Source organism: Globicephala melas, chromosome 1 (assembly GCF_963455315.2).
Source record: "Globicephala melas chromosome 1, mGloMel1.2, whole genome shotgun sequence".
NCBI classification, from domain to species: Eukaryota; Metazoa; Chordata; class Mammalia; order Artiodactyla; family Delphinidae; genus Globicephala; species Globicephala melas.
Genome location: NC_083314.1, coordinates 175,762,883 through 175,778,146, shown reverse-complemented (window position 1 = coordinate 175,778,146; position 15,264 = coordinate 175,762,883). Strand labels below are relative to the sequence as shown.

At 55.0% G+C, this 15,264-nt stretch overlaps 2 protein-coding genes across 9 annotated transcripts in view; one reads left to right on the top strand and one right to left on the bottom strand.

Annotated features, from left to right (window-relative positions):
* Positions 1 to 11,584, top strand: part of SPEN (spen family transcriptional repressor) — a 93,929-nt gene extending 82,345 nt beyond the window's left edge. For all 4 annotated transcript variants that reach the window (XM_030877423.3, XM_030877411.3, XM_060310742.1 and 1 more), the window contains 5 exons: positions 48 to 8,154; positions 8,578 to 9,051; positions 9,218 to 9,412; positions 9,742 to 9,900; positions 10,374 to 11,584. In XM_030877423.3, the coding sequence (XP_030733283.2) occupies positions 48 to 8,154; positions 8,578 to 9,051; positions 9,218 to 9,412; positions 9,742 to 9,900; positions 10,374 to 10,505 (9,067 nt within the window). In that variant the 3' untranslated portion in view covers positions 10,506 to 11,584. The remainder of the gene's footprint in view (positions 1 to 47; positions 8,155 to 8,577; positions 9,052 to 9,217; positions 9,413 to 9,741; positions 9,901 to 10,373) is intronic.
* The window catches only part of ZBTB17 (zinc finger and BTB domain containing 17), a 31,934-nt gene continuing 28,214 nt past the window's right edge, over positions 11,545 to 15,264 (bottom strand). For 4 of the 5 annotated variants that reach the window (XM_030877467.2, XM_070045929.1, XM_030877490.2 and 1 more), the window contains 7 exons: positions 14,954 to 15,041; positions 14,756 to 14,872; positions 14,546 to 14,666; positions 14,189 to 14,319; positions 13,653 to 13,862; positions 13,444 to 13,533; positions 11,545 to 13,368 (listed from right to left, as the gene is read on the bottom strand). In XM_030877467.2, coding sequence (XP_030733327.1) covers positions 13,085 to 13,368; positions 13,444 to 13,533; positions 13,653 to 13,862; positions 14,189 to 14,319; positions 14,546 to 14,666; positions 14,756 to 14,872; positions 14,954 to 15,041 — 1,041 coding nt within the window. In that variant the 3' untranslated portion in view covers positions 11,545 to 13,084. The remainder of the gene's footprint in view (positions 13,369 to 13,443; positions 13,534 to 13,652; positions 13,863 to 14,188; positions 14,320 to 14,545; positions 14,667 to 14,755; positions 14,873 to 14,953; positions 15,042 to 15,264) is intronic. The other variant, XR_009566459.1, reaches the window with a different exon arrangement.

The following is a 15,264-nucleotide window of genomic DNA, read 5'->3' as shown; positions in this document are numbered from 1 at the left end:
GTGACGAGGAAACAAAAAACTAATACATTCTTTTTTGTCTTTGGCAGAGAAGAACGAAGGGGATCGTATGACTATAGCCAAGATCGTACATATTATGAGAATGTTCGTACTCCAGGCACATATGCTGAGGATTCCAGACGGGACTATCCAGCTCGAGGGAGAGAGTTTTATTCAGAATGGGAAACTTACCAAGGAGACTACTATGAGTCACGATATTACGATGATCCCCGGGAGTACAGGGATTACAGAAATGATCCTTATGAACAAGATATTCGGGAATACAGTTATAGGCAAAGGGAACGAGAAAGAGAACGGGAAAGATTTGAGTCTGACCGGGACAGAGACCACGAGAGGAGGCCAATTGAACGCAGTCAGAGTCCAGTTCACTTGCGACGCCCACAGAGTCCTGGAGCATCACCCTCACAGTCAGAGAGATTGCCTAGTGATTCCGAGAGGAGGATTTACAGCCGATCCTCGGACCGGAGTGGAAGCTGTAGCTCGCTTTCCCCTCCAAGATATGATAAACTTGACAAACCTCGTTTGGAACGCTATACAAAAAACGAAAAGACAGATAAAGAACGAACTTTTGATCCTGAGAGAGTGGAAAGAGAGAGACGTTTAATAAGGAAGGAAAAGGTGGAGAAGGACAAAACTGACAAGCAGAAACGGAAAGGAAAAGTTCATTCCCCTAGTTCTCAGTCTTCAGAAACAGACCAAGAAAACGAGAGAGAACAAAGCCCTGAAAAATCAAGGAGTTCTAATAAACTGAGCAGAGAGAAAGCTGACAAAGAAGGAGTAGCAAAAAACCGCTTGGAGCTCATGCCTTGTGTGGTTTTGACTCGAGTGAAAGAAAAAGAGGGGAAGGTTATTGACCACACTCCTTTGGAAAAGCTGAAAGCCAAGCTTGATAATGACACTGTCAAGTCTTCTGCCTTAGATCAGAAACTTCAGGTCTCTCAGACAGAGCCTGCAAAATCTGAGTTGTCTAAACTAGAATCTGTTAGAATGAAAGCGCCAAAGGAAAGGGGGCTTTCAAGCCACATAGAAGTGGTAGATAAGGAAGGCAGGCCTAAACCCAGGAAGCACCTAAAACCAGAGCAAACTGTTGATGGGGTAAGTGCTGTGGATCTGGAGAAGCTGGAAGCGAGGAAAAGGCGTTTTGCAGATTCCAATTTGAAAGCAGAAAGGCAAAAATCAGATGTTAAGAAAAGTAGCCCAGAGATGGAAGATGCTCGGGTGCTTTTAAAGAAACAGCCTGACATATCATCTAGAGATGTCATTCTACTGAGGGAAGGAGAGTCTGAAAAAAAGACGGTGAGGAAAGAAATTCTTAAAAGAGAATCTAAAAAAATCAAACTAGACAGACTTAATGCTGTTCCCAGCCCCAGAGAGTGTCAGGAGCTTGCCAGCGTTTCTGTTGGGACTGTATCAAGGCCCAACTCAGATCTGCAAGCAAGGCTGAGAGAACCAGTAGGCGAATCTGTGGAAAACCAAGAAATCCAGTCAAAAAAACCCACTCCTTCAAAACCACCACTTAAACAGCTGGAGCTATTAGATGATCAAGGACCAGAGAGAGAAGATAATAGGAAAAACTATTGCAGTCTTCGTGATGAACCACTTGAATGTAAATCAGGCCAAGATAAACCACATTCAGTAAATACTGAAGAAAAAATTGGCATTGATATTGATCACACGCAGAGTTACCGAAAACAAATGGAGCAGAGTCGTAGAAAACAGCAGATGGAGATGGAAATAGCCAAGTCCGAAAAGTTTGGCAGTCCTAAAAAAGATGTGGATGAATATGAAAGACGTAGTCTTGTTCACGAGGTCGGCAAACCCCCTCAGGATGTCACTGACGACTCTCCTCCCAGCAAAAAGAAAAGGATGGACCATGTTGATTTTGACATCTGCACCAAGAGAGAACGGAACTACAGAAGTTCACGCCAAATCAGTGAAGATTCTGAAAGGACTGGTGGTTCCCCCAGTATCCGACATGGTTCCTTCCATGAGGAAGATGACCCTGTTGGTTCCCCTAGGGTAATGTCAATAAAAGGGTCTCCTAAAGTAGATGAAAAAGGTCTCTCGTATTCTAATATAACAGTCAGAGAAGAGTCCTTAAAATTTAATCCTTATGATTCTAGCAGGAGAGAACAGATGGCAGACATGGCCAAAATAAAGCTGTCTGTCTTGAATTCTGAAGATGAACTAAATCGGTGGGACTCTCAAATGAAACAAGATGCCAGCAGATTTGATGTGAGTTTCCCAAACAGCATAATTAAGAGAGACAGCCTTCGAAAGAGGTCTGTACGTGACTTGGAACCTGGTGAGGTGCCTTCTGATTCTGATGAAGATGGTGAACACAAATCTCACTCACCCAGAGCCTCTGCGTTATTTGAAAGTTCTCGGTTGTCTTTTTTATTGAGGGACAGAGAAGACAAACTACGTGAGAGAGATGAAAGACTCTCCAGTTCTTTAGAAAGGAACAAATTTTATTCTTTTGCATTGGATAAGACAATCACACCAGACACTAAGGCTTTGCTTGAAAGAGCTAAATCCCTGTCTTCATCTCGAGAAGAAAATTGGTCTTTTCTTGATTGGGACTCCCGATTTGCTAATTTTCGAAACAACAAAGATAAAGAAAAGGTTGACTCTGCTCCAAGACCTATTCCATCCTGGTACATGAAAAAGAAGAAAATTCGGACTGATTCAGAAGGAAAAATGGATGATAAGAAAGATGACCATAAAGAAGAAGAACAGGAAAGGCAAGAATTATTTGCTTCTCGTTTTTTACACAGCTCAATCTTTGAACAAGATTCCAAGCGATTGCAGCATCTAGAGAGAAAAGATGAAGAATCTGACTTCGTTTCTGGCAGGTTATATGGGAGGCAGACATCTGATGGAGTGAATAGCACAACTGATTTGATTCAAGAGCCAGTAGTTCTTTTCCATAGCAGATTTATGGAACTCACACGAATGCAACAGAAAGAAAAAGAAAAAGACCAAAAACCCAAAGAGGTCGAGAAACAGGAGGATACAGAGGATCACCCCAAGACCTCAGAATCTGCTTCTGAAAATAAAGAGTCGGAACTGAAAACTCCACCTCCGATTGGGCCTCCTAGTGTCACAGTTGTAGCTCCAGAGTCTGCAGCAGCATCCCTGGAGAAGACAGCTGCTGAAAAAACAGGAGAGGTGCCTTCAGTGACAGAAGAGAAGACCACTGAGCCAGCCTCTGTCTCAGAAGAAGCAAAACCTGTATCTGATCTGACTCCCATCGCTGTGGAACAACCTGAACAAGTAGACTTGCCCCCAGGAGTGGACACCAGGAAAGACGTTGCTGAGACTCCTTTAGTTGTTGAAGAAAATTCATCAGTCGATCAGCTGCCTTATTTGGATGCCAAGCCTCCAACTCCTGGGGCCTCATTTTCCCAGGTAGAGATCAGTGTAGACCCAGAGCCTGACAGTGCCCAGACACTTTCAAAACCGACTCAGAAGCCTGAGGAAGCCGATGAGCCAAAAGTGGAGAAGCCAGACTCAGCTGCTAACGTCGAACCTAATGCAAGTCAAAACGCTGAAGATGTTCACGAGGTCCCGCCTCCAGCTACTGAAGGTGTAGAGGTTGATCCTCCAGTTGCTGCAAAAGATAAAAAGCCGAACAAAAGTAAACGTTCCAAGACCCCCATTCAGGCAGCTGCAGCAAGTGTCGTGGAGAAGCCTGTCACAAGGAAGAGTGAGAGGATAGACCGGGAAAAGCTCAAGCGGTCCAGTTCCCCTCGGGGAGAAGCACAGAAGCTTTTAGAACTGAAGATGGAGGCAGAGAAGATTACAAGGGCTGCCTCTAAAAACTCGTCCGCGGACCCTGAACACCCTGAGCCAAGCTTGCCCCTCAGCCGAACCAGGCGCCGGAATGTAAGGAGTGTCTACGCAACCATGGGTGACCACGAGAGCCGCTCTCCAGTCAAGGAGCCCGTTGAGCAACCACGAGTGACCAGGAAGAGACTGGAGCGGGAGCTGCAGGAGGCTGCAGTGGTTCCTACAACCCCTAGGAGGGGGAGGCCTCCAAAAGCACGCCGTCGAGCTGATGAAGATGATGAGACCGAGGCAAAAGAGCCAGTGGAGACAGTCAAGCCAGCTGAGGGGTGGAGGTCCCCACGATCCCAGAAAGTAGCTGCTGGTGTCCAGCAGGGGAAAAAGGGGAAAAATGAACCAAAAGTTGATGCTGAACGTCCTGAGGCCACCACTGAGGTGAGTCCCCAGTTAAACGTGAAAGAAAATAACACAAAATCCAAGACTGATAAAGAAGAAGCAGGAAGTGAACAAAAACGTGATAGAAAAGAAATTAGCACAGACAAAAATCCACCCGAAACCCCCCCAGCTGAAGTGGTGGAGAAAAAAACAGCCCCTGAGAAAAACTCCAAGTCCAAGAGAGGAAGATCTCGAAACTCTAGATCAGCGGTGGACAAATCTGCAAATCTGAGAAATGTGGAAGCCACTGTAAGTCCCGGCGCGGCTGCAGGCCCTGCGGGACTGCCGGCGGAGGAGGCGGCTGCAGTCGCGGCAGTTTCCCCTGAGAAGAGCGAGAGTCCCCAAGAGGAGGCTAGTTTATCGTTGCATTTGAGCAGTGAGCCAGCTGATCTGGACAAGGAACCAGAGAAGGAAGATGGGTCTGCCTCTAAGCCGTCCCCGGAAGCAAATCAGCTAGCCAAGCAGATGGAGCTGGAGCAGGCCGTGGAGAACATCGAGAAGCTCGCGGAAACCTCCACCCCCACAGCTTTCAAGGCGGCAGCTGCAGATGCCCCAGAGCGCCTCTCCACAGAGGACCGGGACAAGCCCGCACACCAGGCCAGCGAAACAGAGCTGGCTGCGGCCATCGGTTCCATCATCAATGACATTTCTGGGGAGCCAGAAAACTTCCCAGCACCTCCACCTTACCCTGCAGAGTCTCAGACAGATCTTCAGTCTCCTGAGGAAGGAATGGAGCCTGAGACCGATGAGGCTGTGTCTGGCATCTTGGAGACTGAGGCTGCTACAGAATCTTCTAGGCCACCAGGCAGTGCACCTGACCCCTCAGCAGGCCCAGCAGATACCAAGGAAGCCAGAGAGAACAGCAGCGAAACCTCCCACCCAGTGCCGCAAGTCAAAGGATCAAAAGAAGCAGAAGTTACTCTTGCTCGGAAAGACAAAGGGCGCCAGAAGACCACTCGATCACGCCGCAAACGGAATACAAACAAGAAAACGGGGGGCGCTACAGAGACCCATGTCTCTGAACCTGACCAAGTTCAAAGCAAGAGCCCTGCTACAAGCGAGGGGGCCACGACACAGCCCCCAGAAACTCCACAGGAAGAAAAGCAGAGTGACAAGCCCCAGTCCACTCCCCCTGAGTCATGTGCTTCTGACCCAAGCAAGACTACATCCCAGGGAAATTTGTCCCAAGAAAGCAGTGTTGAAGAAAAGACTCCAACCAAAGCATCTGCGCTCCCAGACCTTCCCCCGGCCTCACAGCCAACCCCCGTGGATGACGAGCCTCGAGCCAGATTCAAGGTGCACTCCATCATTGAAAGTGACCCGGTGACCCCGCCCAGTGACTCAAGCATGCCCACCCCCCCAATTCCTTCCGTAACGATAGCAAAGCTCCCACCCCCTGTCGCTGCTGGGGGGATCCCACACCAGAGTCCGCCGACGAAGGTGACAGAGTGGATCACGAGGCAGGAGGAGCCACGGGCGCAATCCACCCCATCTCCGGCCCTTCCCCCAGACACAAAGGCCTCCGACATAGACACCAGCTCCAGTACGCTGAGGAAGATCCTCATGGACCCTAAGTACGTATCTGCCACGGGCGTCACTTCCACGAGTGTCACAACTGCCATTGCAGAGCCTGTCAGTGCTGCCCCTTGCCTGCATGAGGCACTGCCCCCTCCGGTTGAATCTAAAAAGCCTCTTTTAGAAGAAAAAGCAGCAGCTCCAGTAACTAACACCTCCGACACACAGGCCTCAGAGGTTCCAGTGGCCACCGACAAAGAAAAGGTGACTCCAGTCATTGCTCCCAAAATTACTTCTGTTATTAGCCGGATGCCTGTCAGCATTGATTTGGAGAATTCGCAAAAGATAACTCTGGCGAAGCCAGCTCCTCAGACCCTGACTGGCCTGGTGAGCGCCCTGACCGGCCTGGTGAATGTCTCCTTGGTTCCAGTGAATGCGCTGGCCGGCCCAGTGAATGCCCTGAAAGGCCCTGTGAAGGGCTCAGTGGCCACGCTGAAAGGCTTGGTGAACACTCCCGCTGGCCCCGTGAACGTCCTAAAGGGACCAGTGAATGTTCTGACAGGGCCCGTGAATGTTCTCACGGCTCCAGTGAACGCCGCCACGGGCACAGTGAACACTGCCGCGGGTGCGGTGACAGTTTCCGCAGGCGCGGTGACTGCTGCATCTGGGGTTGTGACTGCCACGACAACAGGTGCAGTGACTGTGGCAGGTGCAGTGATTGCACCATCCGCAAAGTGCCGACAGAGATCCGGCACTAATGACAACAGTCGGTTCCACCCAGGGTCTATGTCTGTGATTGACGACCGTCCGGCAGACACGGGCTCTGGCACTGGGCTGCGTGTGAACACTTCAGAAGGGGTTGTGCTGCTGAGCTATTCGGGGCAGAAGACTGAAGGCCCACAGCGGATCAGTGCCAAGATTAGCCAGATCCCCCCAGCAAGTGCAATGGACATTGAGTTTCAACAGTCGGTGTCCAAGTCCCAGGTCAAACCCGATTCTGTCACGCCATCTCAGCCTCCGCCCAAAGGCCCTCAAGCTCCTTCAGGCTATGCAAATGTGGCCACCCATTCTACTCTGGTACTAACTGCCCAGACCTATAACGCATCTCCTGTGATTTCATCGGTTAAGGCCGACCGTCCGTCCTTGGAGAAGCCTGAGCCCATTCATCTCTCTGTGTCCACACCCGTCACCCAGGGTGGCACAGTAAAGGTCCTCACCCAGGGCATAAACACACCCCCGGTGCTGGTTCACAACCAGCTGGTCCTCACCCCAAGCATAGTCACCACTAACAAAAAGCTTGCTGACCCCGTCACCCTCAAAATAGAGACCAAGGTCCTTCAGCCAGCAAACCTGGGGTCCACTCTTACACCCCACCACCCTCCTGCTCTGCCCAGCAAACTGCCTGCAGAAGTGAACCACGTCACCTCGGGGCCCAGCACCCCGACAGATCGGACTGTCTCCCATTTGGCAGCCACCAAGCCAGATGTGCATTCCCCTCGACCTAGCGGGCCGGCTCCGTCCCCATTCCCGAGGGCATGCCACCCCAGCAGCACCACATCCGCCGCGCTCTCCACTAATGCCACGGTCATGCTGGCTGCGGGCATTCCTGTGCCGCAGTTCATCTCTAACATCCACCCAGAGCAGTCCGTCATCATGCCACCCCACAGCATCACCCAGACCGTGTCGCTCAGCCACCTGTCACAGGGCGAGGTGAGGATGAACACGCCCACGTTGCCCAGCATCACCTACAGCATCCGACCAGAGACACTTCATTCTCCTCGGGCCCCCCTGCAGCCCCAGCAAATAGAGGTCCGGGCCCCGCAGCGTGCGGGCACCCCGCAGCCAGCCACAGCTGGTGTGCCCGCCTTGGCCTCCCAGCACCCTCCAGAGGAAGAAGTGCATTATCACCTCCCCGTTGCTCGAGCCGCAGCCCCTGTGCAGTCGGAGGTGCTGGTCATGCAGTCTGAGTACCGACTACACCCGTACACTGTGCCCCGGGACGTGAGGATCATGGTGCATCCTCACGTGACGGCCGTCAGCGAGCAGCCCCGGGCAGCGGACGGGGTGGTGAAAGTGTCACCAGCCAGCAAGGCCCCTCAGCAGCCAGGGAAGGAAGCCGCCAAGATGGCAGATGCCAAAGCCGCCCCCGCCCCCGCCCCCCACGGCGAGGCCCGCATCCTCACAGTCACACCCAGCAACCAGCTGCAGGGGCTGCCTCTGACCCCGCCTGTGGTGGTGACGCACGGGGTGCAGATCGTGCACTCCAGCGGGGAGCTCTTTCAGGAGTACAGGTACGGGGACATCCGCACCTACCACGGCCCGGCTCAGCTCGCGCACACGCAGTTTCCTGCTGCTGCCTCCATTGGCCTGCCTTCCCGGACCAAGGCTCCTGCTCAGGTGAGAGCGCCAGAAATCTGCCGTCTGGTCCACATGGTGGTGGAGGTGCCAGTAAGGTCCCTGAAATATGTTGTCCTTGTTGTGGATTTAAAGAGGCGCTTCCTAAATTTCAGGATGGAGGGGTGAATCACAGCACGGAGAGCCCGGGGACATGGAGGGAGCTCATTGTGGGAGCAGGTGGCGGGGCGGCTCTTGCCTGCGGTGGGTGAGGAGGTAGGGAACAGGTGACCTTTCACCGGAACCCTCAATCCTGAATGCCCAGGAGCATGGCCGTCTGGTTAAAGCCCCTTCCGGGGGCCTGGCCTACAGGAGATGCCCTGCAGCTGACCTGCCCAGGGGCTCACGGCTGCTTGGTTGGGGCAGGATGTTGTTGGTGCGTAACAGACTCTGACTCTGTTCCTTTCTCTTCCCGCCCAACTCCAGGGCCTCCCTCCTGAAGGCGAGCCCTCGCAGCCTCTGCAGCCTGCGCAGTCCGCACAGCCGGCCCAGTCCACGCAGACCTCCCAGCTCAGCCAGCCAGGCCAGCCACCAAGCAGCAAGATAACTCCAGTCTCCCAGGAGGCAAAGGGCACCCAGACAGGAGTAGAGCAGCCGCGCCTCCCAAATGTACCTGGAAACAGGCCGGCGGAGCCTCATGCCCAGGTCCACAGGGCACAGGCGGAAACAAGCCAGACCTCCTATCCCTCCCCCGTGTCTGTCTCGATGAAGCCTGACCTCCCGGCCCCTCTTTCTGCTCAGGCTGCCCCAAAGCAGCCATTGTTTGTCCCTGCACCCTCAGGCCCCAGCCCCCCTCCAGGACTGGCTCTGCCGCATACTGAAACCCAGCCCGCCCCCAAACAAGATTCCTCTCCTCATTTGACTTCCCAGAGACCTGTGGATATGGTCCAGCTTCTGAAGGTAAGCCTGGGCAGGGCCTCCCCTACCACCCTTCGAGCTTTGTGCTATTGTCAGTGTCCCGAGAGCCCCACTTGACTTAGATCAGCAAGCTGCTGCCTGGGGCCGTGGCCAGCACAGCTGTGTTCTCCAGCCGTGAGCTCACTTCTGTTTGTTTCCCTGTGAGCAGAAGTACCCCATCGTGTGGCAGGGCCTACTGGCCCTCAAGAACGACACAGCTGCTGTGCAGCTCCACTTCGTCTCTGGCAACAATGTCCTGGCCCATCGGTCCCTGCCGCTCTCTGAAGGAGGGCCCCCCCTGAGGATTGCCCAGAGGATGCGGCTGGAGGCCTCACAGCTGGAGGGGGTTGCCCGAAGGATGACGGTAAGACTCAGGGCCCAGGTGAGCAACTGCCCCGCCCACAGCAAGGGAAGGCACGGGTGGCCCCCCACTGCCTGTCTCCGTGGCTTGTCACGGGGTGCAATAATGGCTTTCTTGGAGGGGATGATGAAGGGCATGTCCTCTCTCCACTAGGGGTGTAAAGTGCCTCTAGATCCAGAGATGCTTTTTTTCATTCAGCAAATATATGGATGGCCCTCAGGGTCATCATAGAGGTGGGGATTGAGGAGCCGAATCATCTGGGTTGGACAGGCCTCTTCTTGGGCTGTTTTGTGAGGTGGCCCCCCGATCACTGACAGCTTCCTGTTCCCCAGGTGGAGACAGATTACTGTCTGCTGCTGGCTCTGCCCTGTGGCCGTGACCAAGAGGACGTTGTGAGCCAGACCGAGTCCCTCAAGGCTGCCTTCATCACGTATCTGCAGGCCAAGCAGGCAGCAGGCATCATCAACGTTCCCAACCCTGGCTCCAATCAGGTCAGCCCGGTGTCCTGCCTCGGCGCACACACGTGGGGCTGGTCTCGGCTGGTCAGGCCGTCTGACTGATCTGGTGGCATGGGCTGCCAGTGCCAGCCAGAGTAGTCAGGACAGCTTCCCAGAGGAGCTGGACAAAGGGGCATTCTGGATAGAGGAGACCAGTGGAGTGCATGGGCCGGATTACTGCTGCCCATCCTGGAGACAGTCAGTGGACGGCTGAGGCAGCAGAGGTTTTTCTTTAGCTTAAGGATAGAGAAGAAGTTCTCAGGGGTTAGTTTCATGTTAGTTCTCTGATACCTAGTTTTCTTCTGGTAGACAGTCTTGGAGACCTTAGCTGGTTGGGAAATTGACTCAGCCTGGCTCTCTGTTGGGCCTTTGGGCCCCCAGTTGGAAATGTTTTAGGGAAGAGTGGTAGTGGGGTGGGTGACGTGAAGACAGGAGGTCCCATTTTTCTCTCTTGTCCCTTTCTCCAGCCCGCCTACGTGCTGCAGATCTTCCCGCCCTGCGAATTCTCTGAGAGTCACCTGTCCCGTCTGGCCCCCGACCTCCTGGCCAGCATCTCCCACATTTCTCCCCACCTCATGATCGTCATTGCCTCTGTGTGAGCCACTGAATGGTCACCACTCGGCGTATCTTCCTGAGGCTCTGCAGCAAAAAGTAAAACACAGGACAACCCAGCCAAGTGGAGGAAGAAGCTGCCGAGGGGGACAGACTCCACTGCCAGACGGCCAGCCTCGCTCTCCTACCCGCCCGCCCGCCCGCCCGGCTCAGTCAGACAGACCCCCGCCCTGGGCAGTGGTGCTGCTACTCGTATGTTTACATGACATTTAGCCCAAGGACAGACCACCAACCAATGGACTTGCAGACACCTTGAGGCTGGGTTTCTCTCCTCCTCCTCTTGGAGAAAAGGAACAGGGCAGTGGAATTTTTTTGTTGTTTTTGTTTTTAAGAAACAAAACAGAACTGCCTTTGCACTAAATTAGTGACTTGGACTTTTGCACAGTGAAGACAGGCTGTGACACTCTGGATGTCTTGGTGTACGTGAACACACATGGCACACACATCACAGACTCTCATGCAGGACTTCAAACTTCTGCTGAAACCTTGGGGTCAAGGAACATTTCATTGGGCTGTGTTGTCCCCACCCCTCCCTTCCCCTTGCTCATTTGGATGTCATCTCTCTTTAATTAATTCTCCTGCTGCCACCATCTTTGATTCACCCAGGATGTACAGTTTACAATCAGAAAAGAGCAAACAGAAGGATTTTCTCTCTTGGTGGAATATGCAGAACTTGGGATGTGTGTATATATAAATATATAATATATATAAATATATATAATACTGACTTAAAAATCAAATTCCCCGACATACATTTTTTTTAATCTGTGCCAAAAATGTGTTTTCAGAGAAAATCTTATTTTCATACTCAGACTTTGTATTGTCACTCATTTGTATAAGTGCGCTTCGTTACAAAACGGGCCCTGCTCCCGCAACTTGGAAGTGTCACACACACAAAAAGAAAGAAAGACTGTACAAAAGACTGGCTTCCCTTCTTCCTGTGACCTTGACCTCTCCCCCGACTTCCTAACACTTATTAATTTATGAAAACTGTTTTTCTCAGCGCAGTTTTGTTTTGTGTGTCCATTGGATTACAAACTTTATTAAAAAATACAGAACATGTCAAGTGTGGATGTGATTGTCGCTTGGATGGGAGGGCCAGGGGTCCTTGGCTTATGGGAACAGCTAGCCTTCGTCCCACTTTTGCTTTCAACCCCCCACCACGTCTGTATGTGGAACCTGTTATTTCCTTTCTGCCACTGATCTTCCCAAGGATCATTTTATCTTGTACAAAAGAAGATTTTCATCACAGACTGAACTTGAACTGTTCTTCAGTGCTGTGGTGTTTATCTGACACTTCAAGGTCCCAATTGGCTCCTGCGTAATGTCGAAGGCACTTCAAATTTGATTGATTGATTAAAGAATAAAGCCACCTCCCACTCAAACTCAGAAACATCTTAAGGAAGCCTTGGGGTCTTGCCTCTTGTCCCTTCCTCCTCCGGGTGTGGTGCAGGCTGGCCCTGCAGCAGCTGCCTCCCAGTTGGCACTGGTGGGCCAAGCTTCCCCAGCAGCTGGACCCACCACAAGCTGGGGAGTTGGGCGTGGGGGACGGGAACACAAGGACCACAGAGTTGCTGGTCTCACTTGCAGTATCCCTGGGGCTCCTCCAAACAGAGCTATGCTTTCGGTGGGAGATGGTACCATCTCTGAGTGAGGAATTACAGGTGCAGGGGACAAGCTGTATGGAAAAGCGGCAGAGACGGCATCTCATGTCTCCCTGCTGACAGGTAAGAATGAGCTGCTTCACAGTCCGCATTGCTGCTCCTGGTTTAAGCAGTGCTGCCATCTCCCACCTCCCCATCACAGCTCCTGGCTGCTCATCCCTGTCCCTCCAGGCTCTCAGCCTTGTAGAGACGCCACTGATTCAGGGCAAGTAAACGTTCTCAAAAGATGACACTGGCTTGGCCCCGATCTTGCGGCCAGGGTTCTACCGTGAAGCGAGCGTGGAGCCTCTCCCTCTTCCCTAGGCCCAACAGAAGCAGGCCTGCTGCCTGTTGGGTCTGGTGCTCTGCCTACCTTGCTGTTCTGGCTGAATGGGCCCCCGAGCTGGGCTCTGTACGGGTGGCCTGGATCCTGGTAAGCAGTTGTGGCCAAGCCCTGTGGGCCCAGCTCCCAACACAAGGGCGCAGGGTCACAGCCGTGGCTCCACAGCGGAGGGAGGTGGAGAGGGGAGGTCCGATCCTCACGCCGGGCCGACGAGAAGCCTCCAAAGAGGAGGCCAGATGGGGCTCGTGGAGCCGCAGTTTCTCTGGCCTGAGTGTGCTGCCCACACCCCAACTCAGGCAAAGCAACCAGCTTGCTTCTAGACGGGTCCCGGGGCTCCAGTCCCATCCTGCAAAGGGACAGCCTGGCTTCCCCCACAAGCAGGTCTCTGCCGAATGGTCGCTGGGTGGAGCAACCCTTCCCCGGCATCAGCCCCAGCTGCCAGCTCCCCGCCCCAGCCCCACAGGGAGCTATAGGCAGCGTTAGAAAATAATCAGATTTATTCTCTCTAGGGAATGGGCTCACCCCTCTCAGTTCCAGGGTGCCGTCCAACCTTAAATAAACAGGAGGAGGGGGTGCCTGCTCACTCAGCAGATGGTGGACATTCAGGGGCTGTGGGAGGTGTCTCTGCCAGGGCCGGCTGCCCATCAGCCCCATCCCGAGGGCGGAAGACTAGCTCCCCAGCCTGCAGCACCTGCCCGGCCGGCCACGTGCTGCCTGGCCCGTACTGCTGGTAGAAGTCCGCATCCGTCTGGAACATGACCAGTGCCTGGGCCGTGTGGATCCGCACGTGCTGGGCCAGGCTGTTGGCATCCAGGAACTTATCTCCACAGGAGTCACAGGCGTAGAGGATGTGAGTGTTGGGATCTGTGGGAGTGGGGCTGCAGTTAGGACGGGAAGGGCCCCTGGGTGCAGCAGCTTCCCCCAGGCAGGCCCTCTCACCTTCCTCCTGCACTTGCTTCACAGCTTTGCTGATCTCGGCTTTAAGTACTTCTGTCTCATCTGCGGTCACCGCCGCCCCCACTGGCACCACTGTGGGCGGCATCGGCAGAGCCTGAGACCAGACTCACCTGCCCCTTTGCTGCCACCCCAGAGGCAACCCCTGCTGTGACCACCCCCTGCTGCCCTGGGAGCTGAGTGACGGTCCGCACCTGTGAGCTGAGTGACGGCCGTTGCCGCCAGTGCCTCGGTGGCCAGCGTGACCATGTCATCGACGGTGACCACGCTGACCTCACCGCCCTCCTCTGGCTCCAGGATTTTGATGCCTGCCTTGCCCTGGTGCACAGTCTTCACATGGGAACGAAGGTTGTCCACCCGGTTGAAGCCGCGACCGCACTTGTCACACAGGTAAGGCTTCTCTCCTGGGGGGGGAGGCAAGGTTCTCTCCTGCCATTGGGGGGGGGTGCAGGGGGGGGTAGGACCTCAGTGGCCTCCAGCTTCCCCCGCAGCCCTGTCTCTTCCAGCAGGAAGCGCTCTGGGGCGGCCACCTGAGGCACAGGGAAGCTTCCAGTGGCCCCTGCACCTTCCAGAAGCTCTGAAAAAATGGGGCCCTCCTTGGAGTTAAACTGCTTTCAAGGCCGCCTTCAGCAAGTGCCGGCACCGAGGGCTGGGGTCCGGGGTGCCTCCCACCCCACCACGCGCCCCAGAGCCAGGGCTTGGGACAGAGAGGCGGGTGGCACGCACTCACCAGTGTGGATAATGATATGCTTGGACAGGTCCCCCACGTTCACGAAGGCCTTGCTGCACACGCTGCACTTGTGAGGACGGATGTTGTCATGGTGGCGGATGTGATTGGCCAGCTGGCTAGACTGGACAAATCTGCAGGGCCAGAAGGAAAGGCTTACACAGAACCGCCCAGGCCTGGGCCGGGGGTGCTGGGCTGGGGCCTCCCACCTCAGGGTCTAGATCCGAGAGGACGCCGGGACCTGCGCTGGAGCAGTCTGCCCGGCTACCGACCGAGCCCTGGGCTTATTCTCTGACCCCCTCCACCCAGCCGAGTGCCAGGACCCCACAGGACGCCGGCCGGGGGCCGGAAGGGCAGGACCTCTTTCCGCAACGCTCGCAGACGTAAGGCTTCTCCCCGGTGTGCTGGCGCACGTGGGCGATGAGGGAGCTGGCCTGGGTGAAGGCTTTGCCGCACATCACGCACTGGCATGGCTTCTCACCTGGGGACGGAGGCAGGGGACGGGAAGGTGTCGGCGCCTGCTCTCCTCCCTTGTGCCCGCACCCGGGCGCCGCCGGGCCGCTCACCCACCCGTGTGGATGCGGACGTGCCGCTGCAGGGCGCCGGGGTCAGCGAACTGCCGCTGGCAGTGGACGCACACGTAGGGCTTCTCACCACTGTGAATCCGAAGGTGCCGCTTCAGGTTCCCTGTGGCGAGACCGAGGGTGGGCCTGGCACTGGCGCCCGGGGCCGGGGGCGGGGCCGGGGGCGGGGCCAGCCGGGCCCTACCTGAGGTGGTGAACTGCTTCCCACACTCCCGGCACTTGAGGGGCCCGTCGGCGATGTGGATCTTCAGGTGGGCCTTCAGGTTCCCCACCTGCGCCCAGGCAGGGGGTCAGACGGCAGGGAACCACCGATTCTCGGTCCTCCCGGGGGCCTGTGCGGGGCTCCCCCTTTCCTCAAGGCCGGGGGAAATGGGAACCCCACCCCCCTCAGTTCTTCCTGGCCCGCGCCCGCCCCCCAGGCCTGCCTCCCCAGTTTGCTCGGCAGAGCAGTCAAGAGCTCCACCCGGCAGGATCATTTTCTGCTCAGCCACCCCC